This window comes from Pelmatolapia mariae, linkage group LG15, assembly GCF_036321145.2.
Source record: "Pelmatolapia mariae isolate MD_Pm_ZW linkage group LG15, Pm_UMD_F_2, whole genome shotgun sequence".
NCBI lineage: Eukaryota > Metazoa > Chordata > Actinopteri > Cichliformes > Cichlidae > Pelmatolapia > Pelmatolapia mariae.
In genome coordinates, this window is record NC_086240.1 from 11,956,539 (window position 1) to 11,980,289 (window position 23,751).

The 23,751-nt window shown below is 40.7% G+C and overlaps 1 protein-coding gene and 1 long non-coding RNA gene across 2 annotated transcripts; one reads left to right on the forward strand and one right to left on the reverse strand.

Annotated features, from left to right (window-relative positions):
• The first annotated feature begins 6,808 nt into the window (after positions 1–6,808).
• Positions 6,809–16,046, forward strand: LOC134643459 (DBH-like monooxygenase protein 2 homolog). The gene is made up of 13 exons (XM_063495826.1): positions 6,809–7,078; positions 8,859–9,005; positions 10,749–10,901; positions 10,984–11,067; positions 11,284–11,439; positions 12,064–12,166; positions 13,183–13,352; positions 13,427–13,515; positions 13,618–13,714; positions 13,809–13,868; positions 14,866–14,981; positions 15,075–15,153; positions 15,796–16,046. Exons 1-13 carry the CDS (start codon positions 6,809–6,811, stop codon positions 15,949–15,951), a joined length of 1,680 nt encoding a protein of 559 aa, XP_063351896.1. The 3' UTR covers positions 15,952–16,046.
• Positions 16,047–19,696: 3,650 nt separating this feature from the next.
• On the reverse strand, positions 19,697–20,640 carry LOC135933801 (uncharacterized). The gene is made up of 3 exons (XR_010573939.1): positions 20,544–20,640; positions 19,946–20,072; positions 19,697–19,795 (listed from the first exon to the last, which is right to left on the reverse strand). It is a non-coding gene; the product is annotated as an uncharacterized LOC135933801 (long non-coding RNA).
• Between the last annotated feature and the right edge of the window lie 3,111 nt (positions 20,641–23,751).

The window sequence follows — 23,751 nt, forward strand, 5'->3', positions numbered from 1 at the left end:
CAGCACCGCTTGAGCCAACCTGAGGAGGGGCATCAGGACTGCCAAAGCAGAATACAAGAGGAACATCTCAATGACCCCAGACAGGTGTGGCGGGGCATACAGACTATTACCAACTACAAAGGATGTCCTGTGACACTCAGACACGGGGCTAGCAGAGGAGCTGAACAGCTTTTTTGCCCGTTTTGAGTCTCAAACACTGCACTCAGCCACACCATTCCAACAACCACCACAACCCACATCAGCTTCTAGCAACACCCCACTCACTCTTGAGGCACAGGATGTGAGGCATGTGTTCTGTGCAGTGAACCCCAGTAAGCTGCAGGTCCCGATGGAGTACCTGAGAAGGTGCTCAAGGCATGTCCCAAGCAGCTAGCACAGGTCTTCACTGGCATCTTCAACCTGTCTCTGGAACAAGCCGTCATCACGTTCTGCTTGAAATCTGCCATAATCATCCCCATACCTAAAAAGCCACCCACAACCAGTCTCAATGACTGCCGTCCAATTGCACTAACCCCTGCCATCACCAAGTGGTTCTGGGGCACATCAGAACCTGTCCCCCCCGCTCTGGATTCACACCAATTTGCATATCAGACTAACAGATCCACCGAAGGCGCCATAGCCATTGCTCTTCACACAAGTACTGAGTCACCTGGAGCAACAGGAGAGCTATGTCAGAATGCTCTTCATTGACTTCAGCTCAGCCTTCAACACAATAGTACCGGACATTTTGATCACCAAGTTAGCCAACCTGGGGCTCCCGCCACCCACCTGCTCTTGGATAAAGGACTTTTTGGTCAACAGACCCCAGCGGGGGAAACTGGATCCTCGCCTCTCTTCCTCCCACACTCTCAGCACCGGCTCTCCCCAGGGCTGTGTACTAACCCACTACTCTACTCCCTCTACACATCTGAGTGCAGTCCCGCCAACCCAGAGGACATCATTGTTAAATTTGCTGATGACACAACGGTGGTGGGGCTGATCACAGGGGGAAATGAGGTGGCCTACAGAGATGAGGTCCTAAAACTGAGAGAATGGTGTGCATTAAACAACCTGGCACTTAGCATCACCAAGACCAAGGAACTCATCCTGTCCTGGACTTCAGACGGAACAGAGCTGCCCCTGCCCCCCTGCACATCAACGGTGAGCGAGTGCAATCCTTCAAATTCCTTGACATCCACATCTCTGCAGACCTCTCCTGGTCAGTCAACACCACAGCACTAGTCAAGAAGGCCCAGCAGTGGCTACACTTCCTAAGGGTGCTCAGGAAGGAGCAACTAAACACCCCACTGCTGGTGACCTTCTACATATCCACCATTGAGAGCCTGCTGACCTATGCCGTGTGGCGCGCCAGCTCCACGGAGGCAGACAGGAAGAGGCTGCAGAGGTTGGTAAACACAGCACAAAAAATCATCAGCTGGCCTCTGCTCTCCTTGTCTGCCATCTATAATGCCCGTTGCCTCAGCAGGGCCAGATACATCTTGAAGGATAAGATAAGATAAGATAAGATGACCTTTATTAGTCCCACACGTGGGAAATTTGTTTTGTCACAGCAGGAAGTGGACAGTGCAAAAGTTATGAAGGACAATTAGAATAAAATAAAATAAGAATAAATACAGTACACAACTGTACAGAATAGAATAAAAATAGAATACTATATACAGTAGAATAAAATAGAATAAAATATACAATAGGATAAAAATAGAATACAAATGCTATATACAACAGAGTGAAAAATACAACGGTGCCAGAAAGATTATTGCACATTTGTGTTATTGCACATTTGTGGATGTGTGTGTATGATCAGTTAAAGTCTTTGTTGTGGAGTCTGACAGCAGTGGGGAGGAAAGACCTGCGAAATCTCTCCGTCCCACACCGTGGGTGCCGCAGTCTCCCACTGAAGGAGCTGCTCAGTGCTGTCACAGTCTCATGCATGGGGTGGGAGATGTTGTCCAGCAGGGATGACAGCTTAGCCACCATTCTCCTGTCACTCACAACCTCCACTGGGTCCAGAGGGCATCCTAGAACAGAGCTGGCCCTTCGGATCAGCCTGTTCAGTCTCTTCCTGTCCCCAGCAGAGATGCTGCCACCCCAGCAGACCACACCATAAAAGATGGCTGAGGCCACCACAGAGTCATAGAAGGTCTTCAGGAGTGGGCCCTCCACTCCAAACGACCTGAGTCTCCGCAGCAGGTACAGCCTGCTCTGCCCTTTCCTGTAGAGGGCGTCTGAGTTATGAGTCCAGTCCAGTTTGTTGTTCAGATGAACACCAAGGTACCTGTAGCTGTCCACAGTCTCAATGTCCATACCTTGGATGTTCAGTGGTTGCAGTGGAGGATGTTTGTGCCTGCGGAAGTCTACCACCAGCTCCTTGGTTTTACTGGCATTGATCTGGAGGTAGTTCAGCTGGCACCAGTCCACAAAGTCCTGAGTCAGTCCTCTGTACTCCTTGTCGTCCCCATCAGTGATGAGGCCGACTATAGCAGAGTCATCAGAGAACTTCTGCAGGAAGCAGTGGGTGGAGTTGTGGGAGAAGTCTGCAGTGTAGATGGTGAAGAGGAACGGAGCCAGAACCGTTCCCTGTGGGGCCCCCGTACTGCAGACGACCCTGTCCGACACACAGCCCTGAGTCCTCACATACTGTGGTCGGTCGGTGAGGTAGTCCAAAATCCAGGTAGTGAGGTGATGGTCCACTCCAGAGTTCTCCAGCTTGTCCTTCAGAACCGAGGGAAGAATAGTGTTGAAGGCACTGGAGAAATCAAAGAACATGATTCTCACAGTGCTTCCAGCGGTCTCCAGGTGAGCGAGGGAGCGATGTAGGAGGTGAATGACGGCATCATCCGCTCCAATGCCAGGCTGGTAGGCAAACTGAAGTGGGTCCAGTGATGAGCTCACAAGGCGCCGAAGCTGAGCCAGGACCAGCTGCTCCAGGGTCTTCATCAGGTGGGATGTCAGAGCCACCGGCCTGTAGCTGTTGAGGTCCTTGGGGTGTGAAGTCTTTGGCACTGGTACAACACAGGAGGTTTTCCAGAGCTGTGGGACTCTTCCCAGCCTCAGGCTCAGGTTGAAGAGGTGCTCCATCACACCACACAGTTGGTCCGCGCAGGACCTGACGACCCTCGAGCTGATGCCATCTGGGCCCGCTGCCTTCTTGCCATTAATCCTCCTCAGTTCCCTCCTAACCTGGGTGGCTGAGAGAGACAGTCTGGAGCCTTGTGTTGATTGTGTATTGGATGCTGTTGTTGGGGGTGGGGAGGAGTGAGCAGGGTGAATAGAGGAGGTGTGAAGTGTCTGAGGTGTCAGAGGTGGAACAGCAGCAGTGGGGGTGGTTGAGTCTGCAGCCGATGTTGGAGACTGCCTCATGGCTGAATCAAATCTGTTGAAGAAATGATTCAGTTCATTTGCCCACCTCACATCCCTCCCAGGCAGAGAGTTCTGATGTTTGTGGCCCGAGATGGTTCTGAGGCCTCTCCAGACTTCACCAACGTTATTTTGCTGAAGCTGGTTCTCCATCTTCTGCCTGTAGCTATCCTTCCCATTCCTTATCAGTCCCCTCAACTCTCTCTGCACCCTTTTCAACTCCTCTTTGTCTTTGGATTTGAAGGCCCTCCTCTTCTGCTTGAGGACAGCTTTAATTTCCGGGGTAATCCAAGGTTTGTTGTTGGAGAAACACCGTACAGTCCTGGTAGGTACGGTGTTATCCACACAGAAATTAATATAGTCCGTAATGCATGTAGTAAGGCTGTCGATGTCCTCTCCGTGGTCGTCACAGATCACCTCCCACACAGTCGACTCAAAACAGTCCTTAAGAGCCTCCTCGCTCTCCTGCGACCATCTCTGTACTGTGCGGGTGGCTGGTGGCTCCCTGCGCACTAAGGGCTCATACACAGGGACAAGGTGCACCAGGTTGTGATCAGATCTGCCCAGGGGAGGGAGAGGTGATGAACTGTATGCCTCTTCAGCATTGGCATACAGTAAGTCCAGTGTTTTATTGTCTCTGGTTGGGCAGGTCACATACTGGGTGAAGGTGGGCAGTGTGGAGTCCAGTGAGGCATGATTAAAGTCCCCTGATATTATGAGGAGGGCTCTCGGAGATTGTGTTTGCAGTCTGCTGACCACTGAGTGGAGAGTGTCACAGGCTGCATCCGCGTTGGCCGAGGGGGGGACATACGCTGTTATCGCGATAACATGCGAGAATTCCCGGGGCAGGTAGTACGGACGCATGCTAACGGCTAACAGCTCAATGTCTCTGCTGCAGAGTTGTTCTTTTACAGTGATGTGCCCAGGGTTACACCATCTGTCATTCACAAATACTGCCAGTCCCCCTCCTTTCCTCTTACCGCTGTCTCTTGTCCTGTCCGCTCGCAGCAGCTGGAATCCCGGTAGTGTCACGCTCGTGTCCGGAGTTAGCGGTGTTAGCCACGACTCCGTTAGCATCATGATGCTACATTGCCGGTACTCTCTCTGTGACCAGGTTAGCGACGTGAGCTCATCCAATTTATTGTGCAAAGACCGTACATTTCCAATAATTACAGAAGGAAGAGATGGTCGATAACGTCTCCTTCTCGGGCGACGGCGCTCCTTCCCAGCACGACACCCCCGTCTTTTCCTCCTCAGCTCGCTGGGAATGTCGGGTCTGTCCGCCGGCAGTACTGCTGTGGGACGCAGCGCTAACAGCTGATCCTTACTGTAAACAAAGGATCCCTGCTCTGGGTCCCCACACACGGGTGAAAAAAGTAGAAAAAAACTAAGAAAAACGACCAGAACTAGCACAAAACGGTAGAACATGGTTGCAGAGTCTAATTACTAATACGTTAGTTATAGAAAAATTACGAGAAGAAAAGATAAGAAAGAAAGAAACTCAGAATGAGCAGAGCTGCTGTAACAGGCTGCCGCACACGGGGGGCGCCGGAAGTGATGATATCACCCACCTCGGCTACCACGGGCCAGAACAAACAGACTCAGGGATAGCTTCTTCCCCAAAACTATCACCATACTCAAGTCAAACTTGCACAAAAGTAATTTGCACTGAAATATCTGCACTGACCACTGCACCACTAGACATAAATAACCCCGACCGTTCGTGATCATTCTGATGCTCCTTGGACTCTAGCATGAACTTATGTCTGTGCTTAAAATTGTCGGTGCTCAAATTGTCTGTGTCATTATTCTCTGATTGTCTGTCTCTGTCACCCGGTGCTATGTATTTATATTATGTGTATAGTTATATTATTGTATAGTTTTTTATAATATGCTAAGCACTTGTACACTTTTATGGAGCTGTTTTAAATCTCGTTATACTGTGCATAATGACAATAAAGGCTTTCAGTTCAATTCAATTCAATTTCTGATGCCTGTCAGTTACAATTATCTTTTATTTTGTCTCCTGATTTCCTGGGTTATCATTATTGATAAAGACTTACGGCACTGTGTAAAAGACTTTTTTTATATTTTTCTCAGAAATTGCATTGAAACAAATACAAGCATACATAGAAATACAGGATAAAAGGCAAAAACAGAGCTTGTATAGTTCTAATACGCTTGAACCTTTATTCTTTAACACAGCCTGAACTCTCTTAGGTAAGCTTTCTTTTGATTTTTAAGTAGTCTTCAGAATTAGTTCCCCAGACTTCTTGAAGGACATTGAATGCTGTTCTTTTGCCGCCCTTTGTTTCATTCTCTGTCAAGATGATCTTACACTGCTTCAAAAATGTTGAGCTCCGGGCTCTGGGGAAGTCAGTTTCTGTGATTTTCTATCCAGATATACTTTTACTGCCTTGACAGTGTGTGTTGTCCATCAATCAACCCACTGTCCTAAACAGAAAGTCCAACAAACAATAAATTCTAGCATGCAAAAACCTCTATGAATATTTGTTTGCAATGATCGGTGCTGTCAATCAGTTTGATGATGATGACTAAAGAAATCTTCCTCTCTCCTTATGTGCTTAAGTTAAGAAAATATTGCATATGTTGGTTTAAAAAAAAAAACTAAACTGGTCCTGTGAACAGGATGAGTTGCACAGTTAAATGACTAGAGAAGCGTTGTGTGGAAGAGCACTTGAGTCAGTTGGTATGTAAGTTGTAACTCTACTTGAAGTGTTAGCTGAAGTGCTTTCCTTAAAATATTAGTTCAGCCACTGCATAGAAGAAGAATCTCTCTGAAATGTTCGCTAAAGAATATGAGACTGTTAAAGATTGCACACTGTAAAAATAACACATGAACAAAGAAATAAACCTAAAACTTTTGTATCTTAGGATCTGAGTGCAGCACTCAGAGAATAACTACACAATTCACATTCCTGCGCCATGAAATTGTTTTGGCTCGACTCAAGCCTTTGATATATGAGAACGTGACAGTAGGTGAGAAGAAAGTATTATAACGTTCACTTCTCCTTAGCACCCATTCATATATCAATCACCTGAGCCTGCCAGTTATAAAACAAAACAAAAGAAAGTGTAGGTGAAATCTTCAGCCCACCTGTGGACATTTTAGTGCTGTATGAAAAGCACTGTGGCTGGAGACTGCTCGTACATAAAAGATTCAATTACGGATTTAATACTAAGGCTTTAAAGAAGTTGAGTTTGAAACTCTTTTGTGAGTTTTTACAAGGATGAGAATGTGACAGGGAGCACAGAAAGCCCTGTTTTTATTGTTCAGCAAGGGCAAACAGTAAATGCCTGAGCACTTTTTTTCCCACTATCACTTGAGCTGATCTCGAAACGCAGGTGTGTCTTTGGATGGTGGGAGGGAGTTTGGCAGCCCCGCTAGTATTCAGCTCAGTTTGAAGATTTTCAGTTTTACAGAGACATCATGTGCTCTCTGCTTCCCTTTTTCTCCCTGCTACTGATCTGCGCAACAGGGTCATGGGCGATGGATGTCACAATGCCCTTTATGGAGTACCTGGACCAGGAGCAACTGGTGTGCCTGAAGTGGGGCTTTGACAATCCAGCAGGTGACATTACATTCCAGCTGGCAGTCAACACCACAGGCTGGGTGGGTTTTGGTTTGAGCCCGAACGGAGACATGAAAGGATCAGACATCGTAATAGGAGGAGTTGGATCCAGTCAAAGCTACTTCTCGGTTAGTTATGAAAAAATAACAAATGAGCACCTGTTGTATTTTTACTTATTTAGTATAAACAGCTAGAAGCTTTCATCCTCATTCATCCTGTTTAATTTAATTTTGTGTTTTGGTTTTCCTTTCAGTTGAATATCAGTTGTTTTAGTTTAGATTCTATTGAAACTTATTGATTTTTGTTTAGTTTTTAGATTTGCATAGTTTTAGTTTTTAGTGTTACTGTGTCATGTTCGGTATTTGTCAAAGACAGAAATAGAAAAAATAGATACAGCAGAGTAAAAAAGTGTTTGCCACCTTCCTGATTTCTTATTATTACATGGCCCTGTGTGAAAAAGTGATGGCCCACACCTTATTAAATCACAAATTAACTATGATTAACCCCTTTTTTTTACAAAGCTGAGTTCAGTGTCACTGCCACACCCAGGGATGATTACTGCCAGACCTGCTGAATCAAGAAATCACTTAAATAGAACCTGTCTGACAAACTGAAGCGTGCTAAAAGATCTCAACAAAACATGTCATGATCCAAAGAAAAAGCTGAGAAACAAAGTCACTGACATCTATCAGTCTGGAAAGGGATATAAAGGAATTTCTAAGGTTCTGGGACTCCAGTGAACTATGGTGAGAGCCATTATCCACGAATGGAGAAAACTTGGAACAGTAGTGAAGCTTCCCCAGAGTGGCCAGCCTACTAAAATTACTCCAAAAGTGCATTGATGACCCTTCCAGGAGGTCACAGAAGAAACCAAAACAACATCTAAAGACCTGCAGACCTAACTTGCCTCAGTTAAGGTCAGTGTTAAGGTTAGTGAGTCCACTAAAAAGGGGGCTGGGCAAAAGTGGCCTTCATGGCAGAATTCCAAGATGAAAACTACTGCTGAGCAAAAGGAATATAAAGGCTCGTCTCAGTTTTGCCAGAAAACATCTTGATGATCCCCAAGATCTTTGGGAAAATATTCTGTGGCCTAATGAGACAAAATTGAACTTTTTGGAAAGTGTGTATCCTGTTACATCTGGTGTAAAAGTAACACAGTATTTCAGAAAAGGAACGTCTTACCAACAGTAAATTTGGTGGTAGTAGTGTGATGGTCTGGGGTTGTGTTGCTACCTAAGGGCCTGGAAGACTTGCTGTGGTAAATGGAACCATGAATTACAGTCATCTGCTCGTGACCTCAAGCTGAAGCACACTTGAGTTTTGCAGCAGGACAGTGATCCAAAACACACCAGCAAGTCCACCTCTGAATGGCTTAGCAAAAATAAAATGAAGACTTTAGAATGGTCTAGTCAAAGTCCTGACCTGAATCCGATTGAGATGCTGTGGCATGACCTTAATAAGGCATTTCATACTTGAAAACCCTCCAGTGTGGCTGAATTACAACAATACTGCAAAGATGAGTGGGCCAAAATTCCTCCACAGCGCTGCAGAAGTCTCATGGACATTTATTGCAAACTCTTGATTGCAGTTGTTACTGCTAAGGGTGTCCCAACCAGTTGTTAGGTTTATAGAGAGGAATCACCATGCAGGTTTTGATTTTCCCCTTACTAATAAACAGCTTCATTTAGAAACTGCATTTGTGTTTACTTGTGTTATTTTTTCTAATATTTAACTTTGTCTGATGATCTGAAACAATTAAGTGCGACAAACATGCAGAAAATAAGAAATCAGTAAGTGGGCAAACCCTTTTTCACATCACACGACTTTTGTAAGCTATCTTTCACAAGGACACATCTAACAGTGCCAGAGACGAATGTCTGGCTTTCTGCTGTTGTTTTTTTCCATCAGGATCGATACGCCACGGGCAACTCCATGCCTCTAGAGGATGCACAGCAGAACTACACTCTCCTCTCTGTGCTGGAAAATGAGGGGCAAACCGTCATGACCTTTAAGAGGCCTATTAAAACGTGTGATGATAAAGACTTCCAGATCACTGTAACTATTTTGTTTGCTTGTTTCTTTTATTTTTTCTTTCTTTCCCCTTATCACAGTCTGCATGTGTGGGATTAGTGTAACACAGCCATCACAATTATTTTTTTTATTTTGTTTAATGAAGTTTTGTTTTTTATTTTTTTTTTTGTTTTTTTTTTTGTTTTTTTGTTTTTAAAAAAACAGTTCCCAGAAAAAACATAAAAACAACCAAGTGAATCATGCTAAGAAGAGGTGTAACGTTTCTCTCTTCATACCACACCTATAGGTCTTATATGACACCACAGTTAGACTTTGTTGTTTCAGACATAAGGCCTGAAACAAGTTTAGTCTCTTTGTTGTACCCTTTTCTCTGTTTTCCTTCTTTTTTGTAGTAGATCTAATTCTCCGTCTAATGCTCAAGTTTCACAGTCTACAATCTGCTATTCCAGTTCTTTTGTTAGGCTCCCCAGGCTTTTTTTTCTCCACACATTGCCCTGGGTTTCCAGAAGAATACAATGGCATGATTTCATTTTGAACACATGAAATGCTACACAGTTCCTGGTAACAAGACTCAAAGATTATAGTACACCTTTGCAGTGGCACAGAAATCTGCAGTCAGAGCATTAAATCACTTTATGTAACATGTTAAGTTATTTTACAAGGTATAAAAATATTTTAATAATCAGAAACCTGCCACAATATCACCTTCCACATGAATGTATATATTACTGTATTCAGTGTTGGGAAGGTTACTTTTAAAATGTATTCCATTACAGAATACTGAATACATGCCCCAAAATGTATTCTGTAACGTATTCCGTTACGTTACTCAATGAGAGTAACGTATTCTGAATACTTTGGATTACTTAATATATTATCATGCTGTTTACAACTACGTGAATGTACTATTGCTGTGATTTATTACTGTTACTGAAGGTCCGCGGCTCCGAACCGTAGTAAAGGGACCTCTGGCTAATACGGTGGGTTCCGTGTCGGGCTCGTAGCTGAAAACTAGCTTTACTTTGTTGTCTGGGTCAACTTTGCTTGCGAGAGACAGAGAGAGGCGTTGAAAGGCTGCTCCAACGGAACTTATTGTTTCCGGAGGAAAACACGAACACAGTGTACAGTCGAGTCTTAATAGCTTACTTACAAATGGGCTCGTCAGGTACTCTTCTTGGCTGCAGTGGTTATTATTATATTTACATGCTTCCAGCTCCCGTTTTTGCTCCGTGACAGCTCGGACTTTTCCTTTCTCTCCCTCCCTCGCTCACAGACACATAACGTGTATGGTAGTCCATTCTCGCTGCAGCACGGACTACACTGCCCATGAGGCTACATTCTTTAGGGCCATGCCTGTAGCATTCTGCCTTTTAGCTTAGCACAACAACAACAACAAAAAAGCGCTCTCTCACCCAGGAAACACGCAGAGAGAGAGAGCGTCACCCTGTAACCATGGCAACCGTAACGCTGCCGCCTGGAACAACAGAGCGTAGCTGTCAAACAAACCCAAACAGTCCTGACCCGCGACAATATGAAACAGGAAAGTACCGCCGTGTAATCCATTTATTTCAACAAAGTAACTGTATTCTGAATACCACCTTTTTAAACGGTAACTGTAACGGAATACAGTTACTCATATTTTGTATTCTAAATACGTAACGGCGGTACATGTATTCCGTTACTCCCCAACACTGACTGTATTGCTTCTATACTGTATATTATAAGGGATCACATTGCCTGACCTAAATTACCATCTCTCTCTCTCAGGCTCAGCCCATCAAACTCATCTTTGCCTATGGGAAAACAGATGAGATCTCTTACCACGAGTCCAGACGAGGCACCAAAGAAGTAAATCTACTAAACTATATGCCAAAGTCCATCCCAACCGGCTCCAGCTATCTTAGTGCTACGGTGGACAATGTAAGAATTACTGACAATAACAGTCAGATCAGAAATATCGTATTGTTTGTTGTTTATTTACCTTTATATTTGTTGTTTACAGATCATAGTCCCTTCCAACACTACCTACTATCACTGCAAAGTTATGCAGTTCCCAAAGTTAAATACAAAACATCATATTTACCAGGTAAGCATTATTTCTTTATATTTCTGTCGCCACTGTTCTTTCATTTGTGTCTGATTGGGTAATTAAAATGCATATAAAAGCACACCCACATTAATGTATGTGTAAGCATAAATAATGTAATAAAAAAAGTGTCACAACCAAGTAGACTTTATGATTTATATGCTGTCATTGTGATTTTTATGTTTATTTCAACCTCGTTCTCCTAATTTACCTCAGATCGAGCCCGTGATCAAGCACCTTGACCTCGTTCATCATATGCTGCTGTACCATTGTCCCCCCCAAGTGACAGAGCCTTATGAAAAGCCATGCTACATGGGAGACATAGGAGACAGCTGCTTTGGAGTAGTGGCTTCTTGGGGAGTGGGAGGCGGGGTGAGAGAGACTGTACACTGTAAACCCAAAGAAGTTGGCAGACCTTAAAAAAATTAAGGGAACCGATTGGTCTTAATTTTTTGAAGTTTATGAACTTAAAAGTTGAACCTTATCAGAACTCCAATATTTTGATTGCATTTGACATGTACCTTTTGTCTAAAATAAAAGTAAAATGTTTAATAATTGAATTCATAAATATTTAGTAACAAGAACTTTTTTCGTTTATGACTCCCGTGTGAATAACCTGACATAACTTACGAGGAATGAGTACAACACTTTTTCATTTTTTCAGTTTAGCAAAACTCAATATTTATTGTTCACTTTTATCATCTTTTTTTAAATAAACAAAAGTCAAAAATCAACTTTGAAAACTCAAAAACAAGTCAGACAAAATTATTTATAACTTCATAAGTAGCAGGTACTTAATATCCAAAATATTTGAAGTTCATCAAAATTAGTAAGTTGAACTGACTCAAATGGGAGAAAATATTAGATTAACTTGAGTTTGTAGGACTGTTTTTTTTTTTTTTAATTTAATTTACATCACATAATTTTTTTCTTGTGTGTGTTGTTTCTGTGCCAGTGTTACATCAGTTCTCCTACAATTCATCTCTAAATCTTTAGGTGTACGAGCTTCCGGAAAATGTGGGAATTCCCATTGGAGGAGAGAAGAGCGATGCATTCTATAGGCTGGAAATCCATTACAATAACCCAGAGAGGAAAGAAGGTAAATAGTGAGTTCATTAAAACTAAGGACAAGTTAAAAGAGAAATATGACCCCTTGACCTCTGCAGTGAGGTTGCCGCATTGATCTGGATTCTTTTATTACACTTAAAGTGTCACCGCAAATTAATCCAGAGTTGTTCTAAATGTTCACCTTTCACTATGATGAAACATTTCTCGCCTGATAGAAGCCTTAATGTTTGCCACAAACCCAATCAAACACCATTTTTGGTTTTAACTTTTATTTAACCAGAAAGGAATAATTTTGAGATTTAGAAATTATTTTCTGAAGGTGCCTCAGACTAGGTTGCCTCACAGCAAGAAGGGCCTGAGTTTAATTCCATCATCAGGCCAGGGTCTTTCTGTGTGGAGTTTGCATGTTCTCCCCGTGTTTGGGTGGGTACTCTGGCTTCCTCCCACAGTCCAAAGACATGCACTTTGTGGGGATAGATTAATTGAAAAATCTAAATTGCACATAGGTGTGAATGTGAATGCGAATGGTTGTCTGTCCCTGTGTGTTAGCCCTGCGACAGACTGGCGACCTGTCCTGGGTGTACCCCGCCTCTCGCCCCATGACAGCTGGGATAGGCTCCAGCGCCCCCCGCGACCCTGAAAAGGATAAGCAGAAGTGAATTGATGGATAGATGCCTCAGACTAAAACAGGTAGCATTAATTTTAATCTTACATACCAACGCTGGGAGAAAACCGGCTCCCAGCTAGAGTGGGGGGCACCTGGGGAGCCATGTTTAAATACTGCAGCACAGATGTTTAGACAGATGTGTTATGCTGTGCTTTCCATTGCCACCACCAAATCACCCAGTTAGATTGGTGATCTAGTTAAAGTGTTGAGGCACGCTGAAACTGCTTTGGTGGCACTTTGACACACAGTATCCTACTATGTTTGTCAAAAACTGAATATGCTTCCTATGATCTTGAATTTATTTACGTAACTTTAATATTATTATTATTATTATTATTATTATTATTATTATTATTTGACTGCTCTTTTTCTCTCTACAGGCATTAAAGACAGCTCAGGACTAAGATTACACTATACTGCAAAGCTACGGCAGCATGATGTGGGCATTATGACTACAGGTGTCGCACCAGGAAGAGTGAAGTACGATATCCCTCCAAAAGCCAACCAGTTCCACACCTACGCCATGTGCAACACTGCTTACTTTTCAAAGGTATGCACCTCTGCAATACGGATTCCAAGATGCATTTAAAAAGTCTTTAAAAGTATTTTTTCTCCTTCCCATAGTTTTTGAACCCTGTGCCTGATCTTCAAGTGTTTGCTGTGCTCTTGCACACTCACTTGGCTGGGACGAAAGTCAGAGTTGGCCACTTCAGGTAAAAAACAAAAAAAAGGCAGACTGTATGCAGCTCAACAGCAATCAATGTTGTCTGCATGAATTTAGAGTTGATTGGTTTTCCCGGTGCATCCCACTGCAGAAATGAACAACAGATAGATTTCTTGGGCATAGATGAAAACTACAACTTTGATCTACAACAGACTGTCAGTTTGGGAAGCATAAAGACAATCAAGCAGGTAAGGGTTCATTACACAAGGGTTCACATTTATGAACACGATATAGAAAAATGGAAAACAATTAGCTGTCTATGGTTTTTTCCTTCCACTACAGGGTGATGAAATTGTAGTGGAGTGCACCTACAATACTACCAATCGTGCTTCAGTCACTAAGGTGGGTTAGTAGTGTATGACCTTGTGTCATCATATGGCTTGAATGAAATCAGGACTGTCTGAGTGAAACCAGAAAAAAATGTAGCACAAGTAACCTTAAACAAACAAGCGGTTTACTAGGTTTTGAATCCATATCTTGGAAATGACATGTAATGCACAATGTTCAGCTGTGATTATGACTGTTAAACATGTACTGCTTCCCATAGCAGCAAAATCCTTGTATCAAGAAGTATACAGATATGAACACAGTGTACCTTCCTATTCATTATAATAATATCAAAAATATGACACTGTGATCTGTAGTGAGGATAGGGAGTCAAGCGGAGACCTGGAGGTGTGCTCTGGAGTGAAGATGAATAAAAGTAAAAAATATCTGTAAATGAGAGTGAGACATTTGTAACATGTGAAACTGCAGGGAATAGAGGTAGTGAAGATGAGCTAGCTTAAACACCTGGGGTTAACCAGGAATAGAGGGCAAGTGGGGTGGAGATGAGTGTCAGGAATGATTTGTGATTGAAGCAACAGTGAAAGGGTAAGTTTACAAGATGGTAAACCTTGAAAACCACAATCTTCAAACCATACATCAAATTGAGGCCTGCTGTGGTTTGGAGATCGTGGCTCTGACAAAAAGAAAAGAGCTGGAGCTGAAGATTCTAATATTTTTATGGGAACCACACTGGACAAGATTAGAAATGAGTACATCAGAGGGGCAGCTCAGGTTGAACAGTTTGGAGATAAGGCTGAGATGGTTTGGACATGTGCAAAGGAGGGACAGTTGATTTATCAGACAAAGGATGCTGAAGATGGAGCTGCCAGGAAGGAGAACAAGAGAAAGAACTCAGAAGAGAGAAGAGATGCAGATGGTTGGTGTGACAGAGGAGAATGATCCACTGTGATGACTCCTAAAGGGAGCAGTTGAAAGAAGAAGATCTCACAATCATTTTACACCATGAAAGCAAGTTAGACTGCACTGAATCTCTAATGCATGCTCCTTTCAGATGGGGTTCGCAACTACCGATGAGATGTGCCTTGCTTTCCTGTTCTACTACCCTGCGATCAACATCACCTCATGCATTAGTGTTCCAGATACCAAAGGAGTGACAGACGCAGAAAGGTAAGCTCTGATGCAATGCTTCAGCCACCCTTTTGATTTTGTTTTCCATACATATGTATTTGAGTAAACTAGCTATATACTGATTTTTGACAGAATACCCATGGATAAGATCACTGAGTATGAAATGATATTAAAGAAGGCACCGCAATATCAAGCAATCGTAAACAGCAATGTAAGTATCAGTCTTAGTTATTTGATACTGTGCTTTTTTTCCTGTGGGATTTAATCAAATATTTTTGAAGATTAAAAGACAGATACTGGCACCGACAACACGTTATATTTTATTATTTATAGGTTATATAAAATGTTTATATCAATAAGCTTGTTTCTTTACAACTTCAGACATAAAGTGGCTGGGTTATTAAAGTACAGGAAATAATATGAATGTGAAAGTGATCCCATCATTAACATTTGAACTATTCTTGTTTTTGTTTTTTACATGTATTAATTTTTATCTAACAATCCATTGTTTCCTCCTCTACATCTGTTCTGTATTGTTGACATTTTGCATTTATGCTAAGCATCTTTGGAGTGCTAATTTTTATAATACAATTTGACTGGCCAGTAAGCCAGGCTTCTATACTGTCACACACATCTATGCATGCGTATTTAAGATTTTATAAATGGTTCTTATGGTTTATGATCAAAATATGATAAACATAGCATAATCACAAAGTTGGAGCTTTTATTTGTCTTTCTCTACAGTATGTGGCATTTAAGTGGAAGTCACTGACAAAAAAAGCAAGATATTTCATTGTTTTTTAACTGCAGAAAAAAAGTATTATTGTGATTATCTTTTTTTTCTTATTTGCAGCACATTGCAATCCATTTCCCAAATGGCACTGTAAGGGATCTGATGAAGACACCTGATGCTTGCCAGATTAGAAACAATTCAAACAGATTCAGCACATCCTGGATTGTGAATCTTGCAGGAATCATACGTGTGCTACTCTGGATTATATTAATGTAGCCCAGGGATTGGCAATAGAGCCAGTTGCAATCCCTATAAAGGAAGACAGAGTTGATCAAATCTTTACTGTATCGACATTACATCAGATTTTCCAAGCTTTTGATTTCTCTTTTTATGATATCATTTATCTTTCTTGTTAAATGTTAATCACAGTCATTTTCTTTAGCACCTGATTGATTTTCATACTAAGCACAGGGACAGGGATATTTACATTACACATATTAAGCCATTAATACTGAAGCACAACTTCAGTTTGTAAGATGGGATACTGTCTCTACCACAGCAGCAATAAAAACATTTATTGTTTCTGAAATGGCAATAATAAAAGTTTGCATGATTTTCAGTATGAATGCAGTTTATTTATTTTTCCTTTTTTGCATTATTATTTGCTAATTGAGTAGATCAGAACTTTCTATATTATTAAATCCAAATGTTGGTTGTTAAGATTAACAGTTAATTACAGATCAAGTGTACATGACATAATATGCTTCCCATGTTGCACAAAAAATGACTTTCTGTTTGGTGACATTTATTCTATTGATTAAATGTCTAATTGTTAATTTCTGTGTTTTAAAAAAAATCTGATCACTCAGGTAATAAAGAAATGCACCGGTAGCAAATAGAGATTGACAGACCACGTGACTTTTGCGCATTGCATGCCAGGCACTAGTGGCAAAACAATCAAAGCAATGCATCAAACGCAAGCATTTGCAGCACCGCAAAACGTTCATTCTCCGGTTCCAATACCTTCTTGCTTTTTCTTTGCCCCCCAAAAAAGGTATGTACAAAAACGAAGGAGAACAATGCCGGTCCGTACAAAGACAGACTTGATGAAAAGTCAAAGAAAAGATACGAGGAAAAAATCAAAGGAGTGGAAGGGTTAGACCCTTACGAGCACACACAGTGGACAAAAGACGTTAGCATGCTGCCCAACTTTCACCACGCTCATATTTATAATTATACGGTTCTTGGAGTGAGTGCATACACTCATGAAGTTTTTAGTAACTTCAGGTCACTGCAACAAGCCCAGGTACAGTTTACTGACGGATGGGTACAGGACCTTGAAATGCACACCGCGATCAAGTGAGCCCTCACTTACGAAGTCACAGTCAAGCTAGCCGCACCGCCAGCCGCACCTAAAATGTTGTTGCACTACTCTTACGCATTATACGGTACGGGTGCCGACTGGTTTAGAAATGCAGTCTTTTGTGTCCTGACACTATATTACTTCACAATCCACTCCCAGTTTTGGTTCATCTCCACTTTACACCCTGTCAACCACAGCCCAAATTACTGTACGATTTTTGAGAAAATTAACCATAAAATATACAGTACTGTACTTTTGATATCCTCTTCTTTGACATCAGATTACATATAAACTGTAAGAGGTGACGCAGATATTTCACTGGATTCTGACTCTGGGTGACCCCCACTCTTCACCCTATCATTCACAGCCAAAATTACTGTACGGTTTTCCAGAAAATTGTTAGTAAACTTTGCACATTTTACTCTACTGTACTCTATATACTCTCATCTTTGACCTCACATTACAGGAAAACTGTAAGAGGTGACACAGATATTTCACTGGATTCTGAATCTAGGCTATCTCCACTCTTCACCCTGTCATCTACAGCCAAAATGACTGTACGGTTTCTGAGAAAATTAATACTCAAATTTACCAAATTTACTTTACTGTACTCTATATACTCTCATCTTTGACCTCAGATTACAGGAAAACTGTAACAGGTGACACAGATATTTCACTGGATTCTGACTCTGGGTGACCCCCACTCTTCACCCTGTCATCCACAGCCAAAATTACTGTACGGTTTTCCAGAAAATCAACAGCAAACTTTACCCAATTTACTTTACTGTACTGTATATATTCTCATCTTTGACATAAGATTACAGGAAAACTGTAAGAGGTGACACAGATATTTCACTGGATTCTGACTCTGGGTGACCCCCACTCTTTGCCCTGTCACCCACAGCCAAATTTACTGTACGGTTTCTGAGAAAATTGATAGTAAACTTTGCACAATTTACTTTACTGTACTGTATATATTCTCATCTTTGACATCAGATTACAGGAAAACTGTAAGAGGTGACACAGATATTTCACTGGATTCTGAATCTAGGCTATCTCCACTCTTCACCCTGTCATCTACAGCCAAAATGACTGTACGGTTTCTGAGAAAATTAATACTCAAATTTACCAAATTTACTTTACTGTACTCTATATACTCTCATCTTTGACCTCAGATTACAGGAAAACTGTAAGAGGTGACACAGATATTTCACTGGATTCTGACTCTGGGTGACCCCCACTCTTCACCCTGTCATCCACAGCCAAATTTACTGTACGGTTTTCCAGAAAATTAATAGTAAACTTTACCAGATTTACTTTACTGTACTGTATATATTCTCATCTTTGACCTCAGATTACAGGAAAACTGTAAGAGGTGACACAGATATTCCACTGGATTCTGACTCTAGGCCATATCCACTCTTCACCCTGTCATCCACAGCCAAATTTACTGTACGGTTTTCCAGAAAATCAACAGTAAACTTTGCACAATTTACTTTACTGTACTCTATATACTCTCATCTTTGACCTCAGATTACAGGAAAACTGTAAGAGGTGACACAGATATTTCACTGGATTCTGACTCTGGGTGACCCCCACTCTTCACCCTGTCATCCACAGCCAAATTTACTGTACGGTTTTTGAGAAAATTGATAGTAAACTTTGCACAATTTACTTTACTGTACTGTATATATTCTCATCTTTGACATCAGATTACAGGAAAACTGTAACAGGTGACGCAGATATCTCACTGGATTCTGACTCTGGGTGAGCCCCACTATTCACCCTGTCATCCACAGCCAAATTTACTGTACTGTTTTCTGATAAAATTATAACCTACTCCATTACTGAACAAAATGAGTTCATTCAAGTATTTGCAAAACGTCATTATTATGAAAATATTTTCACACACCACCTCAAATAGCACCTTTAGTTTTAGACATTATTTATACAGCGCTTAATCACAACAATAGTCACCTCAAGGCACTTTATATAATAAGTTAAACCTTACAATAATACATACAGAGAAACACCCAACAATCATATGATTGTGTTTTACACATGTGTTCCTCAAAACACCAATAATAACTATAAGCAGATTATTCTAGTAGCTTTCACTGCATGTGGAATTAGGTTACACAAAGCACACACTTCCACTCTGTCTTCTGAGCACTGCTGAGCTGTTCATTTGTCATGTCCAGGCATTCAGAATGGAACCAGCAGTTGCAGTTATCACAATGAATCTGTAAACAAATAACATATGAGCTTTCATAAACACATGAAGTAAATAATTCTATGATTTAATAAATTACAATCCTTAACAACACAGAGTCAAATACTTTGTTGTAGATAACATAAAACTATTTTTTAAAAACACTACCCAGTCAGTGATGGAGGGTCCTGGATTGGGTGGTTTCGCTGTTGCACACATGGCACAGTTGGTGTCACTGTCAAATACTAAAACATTATATATATATATATATATATATATATATATATATATATATATATATATATATATATATATATATATATATATATATATATATATATATATATATATATATATATATATATATGTTAGTGTTTATCGGTTTGACACAAACAAATATGTCCATTTGAAAAAGATATTACACACCTGAGGCCTCAAGTATTGTCTGTGCAAATGTCCTTCGTGCCTGGGCCATCTCTGTTTTTTGTCGTCAAAAATGTCATTTCTGGTTTATTTGGGAATGCTTCCATTACTGCTTTGGCTATCTGAAATGAAAACAAAAAATAAAATTTAATTGAAAACATCTGCAAATGTTACACTTCCTATTTAAACAGTTTAACCTTTTAAGATTATTTTAACTTATCTTCTTATCTAATTTTACAGAACAATATTATTGCTTTAATGTGGTACCATACCATGATGACCATTACTCCGCAGCTAGAACCATCCCGTTGAAATGAATGTGTCAGTACTCCTCCTCGAAGTCTCACATTCACCCAGTCTGTTTTGTTGTAGCATGTCCTTCTCATTTTGAAGTATTCACTGTGTGAACATAATGTACATGACATTTATATACAAATGAATGATAAAAGTCACACAGAAAAAGAACATTCTGTACTTTTTCATAAATCACATAGACACATATAATACATATCAATGTGTTTTTAATGGTGTGTCAGAAAGCCCTGTGCTCTAGATTATGTTACATGAAGTATCAAAAATAAAAACATGTTCTTTTGAATCTACAAATGTTAACTGTGTCAAATGTCTCACTGCTTAAACACTGTCAGGGTATTTTTATTATTTAAAATTACATATGTGTGTAATTTTGAAGTCATTTTTTTAAATTCTTTATAGAACTGATAACCATGGATTTTATTACACTTTCATCTACAACCATATGTCCACCTATAGAAAAAGAGGTCCTCTGTCCTCCTGTCACTTTTCTAATGGCATTACACAGTACCAAATATTTTATGTTATTATTATATACATGTAATAACGCATAATTACCGGAATCTTTTGGCTGCACGGTCAGACTCTTCCTGCTCCAAAGAGTTTCTTAAATGATCGACCAAATACAGACAGCTGTCATCTGCATTTATGTACTGCGATAGATATATAAATTTAAAAAGTACATAAATTATGAAGAATGTTTTATTGAAACAAACTTTTTTTCACAGAAATGCTGCCAGAAACTTCCAGTGTACATTTCCAATGTTCACAAAGGATAAAATGGCTCTGTAGTTGTCAAAGTTCACCTGTGACATATTAGGAATTAATTACAAATTTGCAACAATACTTTTTTCATTAATCTCAAGAGATTAATAAAATTTAAAAAACTGAATTCTAGAATATATGAAATAAAAATTTACCTTGGACAAGCTTTGTCTCCTGATTAGTTCTCTCTCTCCATAGAGGATCACACCGCTCGTGTAGTGGTTCATAATGTAGATATTATTCCCCAGATTTAGCCGAATGGCCCAGTGGTGCAGGAGACTTTCAATGACCTGAGGAGTATAATAACCTTTTATTACTTTGTAAACATGATAATTTTTTGGAATGCAAAGGTTAATAAAGATTTTTTTACTTACGTATACTCAGTATTCAGTCATGAGGATATGCCTGGAATGTAGATCTAAAGCAGCACTTACTGAATGTGCAGGGAACAACTAATGTTCTGCCCCAGCTTTAACGTTAACCTTATGCAGTACTTTTTTTTGGGGGGGGGGGGGGGGGGGGGGGGGGGGGTTAATACCTGGATTACATACCTCTCCAACAAGCCAGCTGTGTGGTCTAAGGCAGCGGTCCCCAACCTTTTTTGCGCCGCGGACCGGTTTATGCCCGACAATATTTTCACGGACCGGCCTTTAAGGTGTCGCGGATAAATACAACAAAATAAAACTAGTACCGGTACCGAAAAAATGAAGATTTATTCATAACACACGTGAAAAGACCCAGGAAAACCGAGTTAACGATAAAAACGATAACAATATAACGCTAAAAACCGATAAAAACCCTGAAAACCATACATTTCACACCCGAGCCTCAACTCTCGCGGCCCGGTACCAAACGACTCACGGACCGGTACCGGTCCATGGCCCGGGGGTTGGGGACCGCTGGTCTAAGGGTCAGGAACTCACTGTGACGTATGACAAAGTTGTTACCTCTAATCTGAGATGGGACCACAGAAACAACAACTTCCGTTTCCTGTTGTTTCCACAAATATGCGACCTGTGTTTCAACAAGACAATAGTAACTAAATAAAGTTCAAAACATTCTTCTTAGGAGAGGTTTTAAATGTAATTTTTAAAAGTATTTTATGTACCTGATGCAACAACACGAAAACATCTCCAGATTTGACATAAATTTTAATGTAATTTATTTGAGATGTTAAACTACAATAAGAAATTAAAAATTGAGTCAGTTACTGTTGTTCTTGTAAAATTAAGGCCAGTAACTTGTAAATGTTACATTTATTGTTGGACTGACATTTGTCGTTTTTCTATGATCTGTAATTTTCATTCATCAACACATACATATAATAAAATCTAATATATAATTACAAAAATATGTACTAACAAACTTGGTTTTTCAAACACATGACATAGTTATTGAATTAGAGTTTGTTTGTGAAACATCACCTGTGATGCAGTGTCCTTTGTCAGACCGGTTGTGTTTCTCTCAAGGTGCTCTGTCCTTTCCAGTGTAGATGGAGAATCCTCTGGCCCCTTGATTTGTGGGTTGAATTTAAAAGAAAATATTTGTTACTGCTGTGATCATTTTAAGTAATGTTTTATTAAGGAAAACATTGCATTACCTTTTGCATGAATTACACGTTATTAACGCTGATATATTTCACATAATACTCACTAAGTGTGGTGTTTGTTGGATTACAAAATCATAACAAATGAAGAAGAACAACATAACGAATGTATTTAATGACTAGGGATGGGTACCGGTATCCGGTGCCATTATGGCACCGGTTCTGACATAAACGGTAGTAACCAGACCGAAAAGCAGCGCACATTTCGGTGCTTTATTTCGGTGCTTTTTTTTTTTCTTGAGATGTCATACACTTTGGATTCTAGCCAATCATTTTACCTTTACAAGGATAGTAGGCGGGCCCAGGTACGTACGTTCTTTTAGAGCAGAGCTACAGATTAAAAATGCAAAGGCGGTCAAAAGTCTGGCTGTACTTCACAGCAAAAGATGCAAACTCAGCAGCCTGCAACAAGTGCTTTAAGCCCCACGCTCCCGGTACCACGAGCAAAAAGGAGGAGATCACGTTTAATCGGTTATAACACAGGGTGAGAAATATAAGTCCAGACATGTGTGGTATCCACAGAAACCTCTGAATCTCAGCTAAAATGTCATATAAACCATTTCTACAACCACCAAACTCAACGAAAACAAGCCATGATTAAACGAGCAGTTATGTAAATGCGCACAAGTCCGCTAAACAAACAAGGCGAACCAGAAATTCTCCAGACTTCATGTAACCCGCCAAAGAAAAGCTGGTTATCTTCCAGAGCTATCACCAATTCCAAACACCAAGTTTCACCACACTCTGACCAAAATTCACTGAATGAGCCGCAAAGAAGACCACAAAAACACACAGCGGCGCAAATGCGCTAAGACGGAAATTGGCTTACCGTCCAGATTTCCTCCGTTATTTTCGCCGGTAGCCGGTAGCCATGTGATTATCAGCAGTTACCACGCCTACCTAGCCGCATCAGAGTCGTTTTCCGTCAACAACCTCCATTTTAGACCCACCTATAGACACGTGACTGGACAGACTTCACACGCAGTAAATTTGGGCCCACGTGGGTTTTGGCCTTGGAACGTCTGATTGGTTGAAGAATGTGGCATCGTTACTGTGACTCTATTGGCTCAAACAATTAAAAAGAGGTGTCAATCATGCAAATTGACCAAAAGAAACCAAAGTTACAGCCCCTCAGAGTTTAAAGGGCCAGAGGCCAATTAAGCGCTCCATGGCAGAAAAGGCCCATTACCATGTAAATGTGTGGTTAATTCTTCAAAAACGTATTTTAAAAATAAGCATTTTTAGGCATGTTAATAAAATTAATTAATGTCTGCTCTTAAATACCTAAAAAAATCAACTGGCATGGTGTCCAATTGTTTAATATGTGCGTTGAAGGACATGTCCTGGTCAAAAATGACTCCAAGGTTCCTCACAGCATTACTGGAGGCCAAGGTA

Coding starts and splice junctions, on each gene's coding strand:
- LOC134643459 (XM_063495826.1), top strand. CDS start 6,809: ATGTGCTCTCTGCTTCCCTTTTTCTCCCTGCTACTGATCTGCGCAACA. Junction 7,079..8,858: donor CCAGTCAAAGCTACTTCTCG/GTTAGTTATGAA, acceptor TTTTTCCATCAG/GATCGATACGCCACGGGCAA. Junction 13,516..13,617: donor GTCAGAGTTGGCCACTTCAG/GTAAAAAACAAA, acceptor ATCCCACTGCAG/AAATGAACAACAGATAGATT.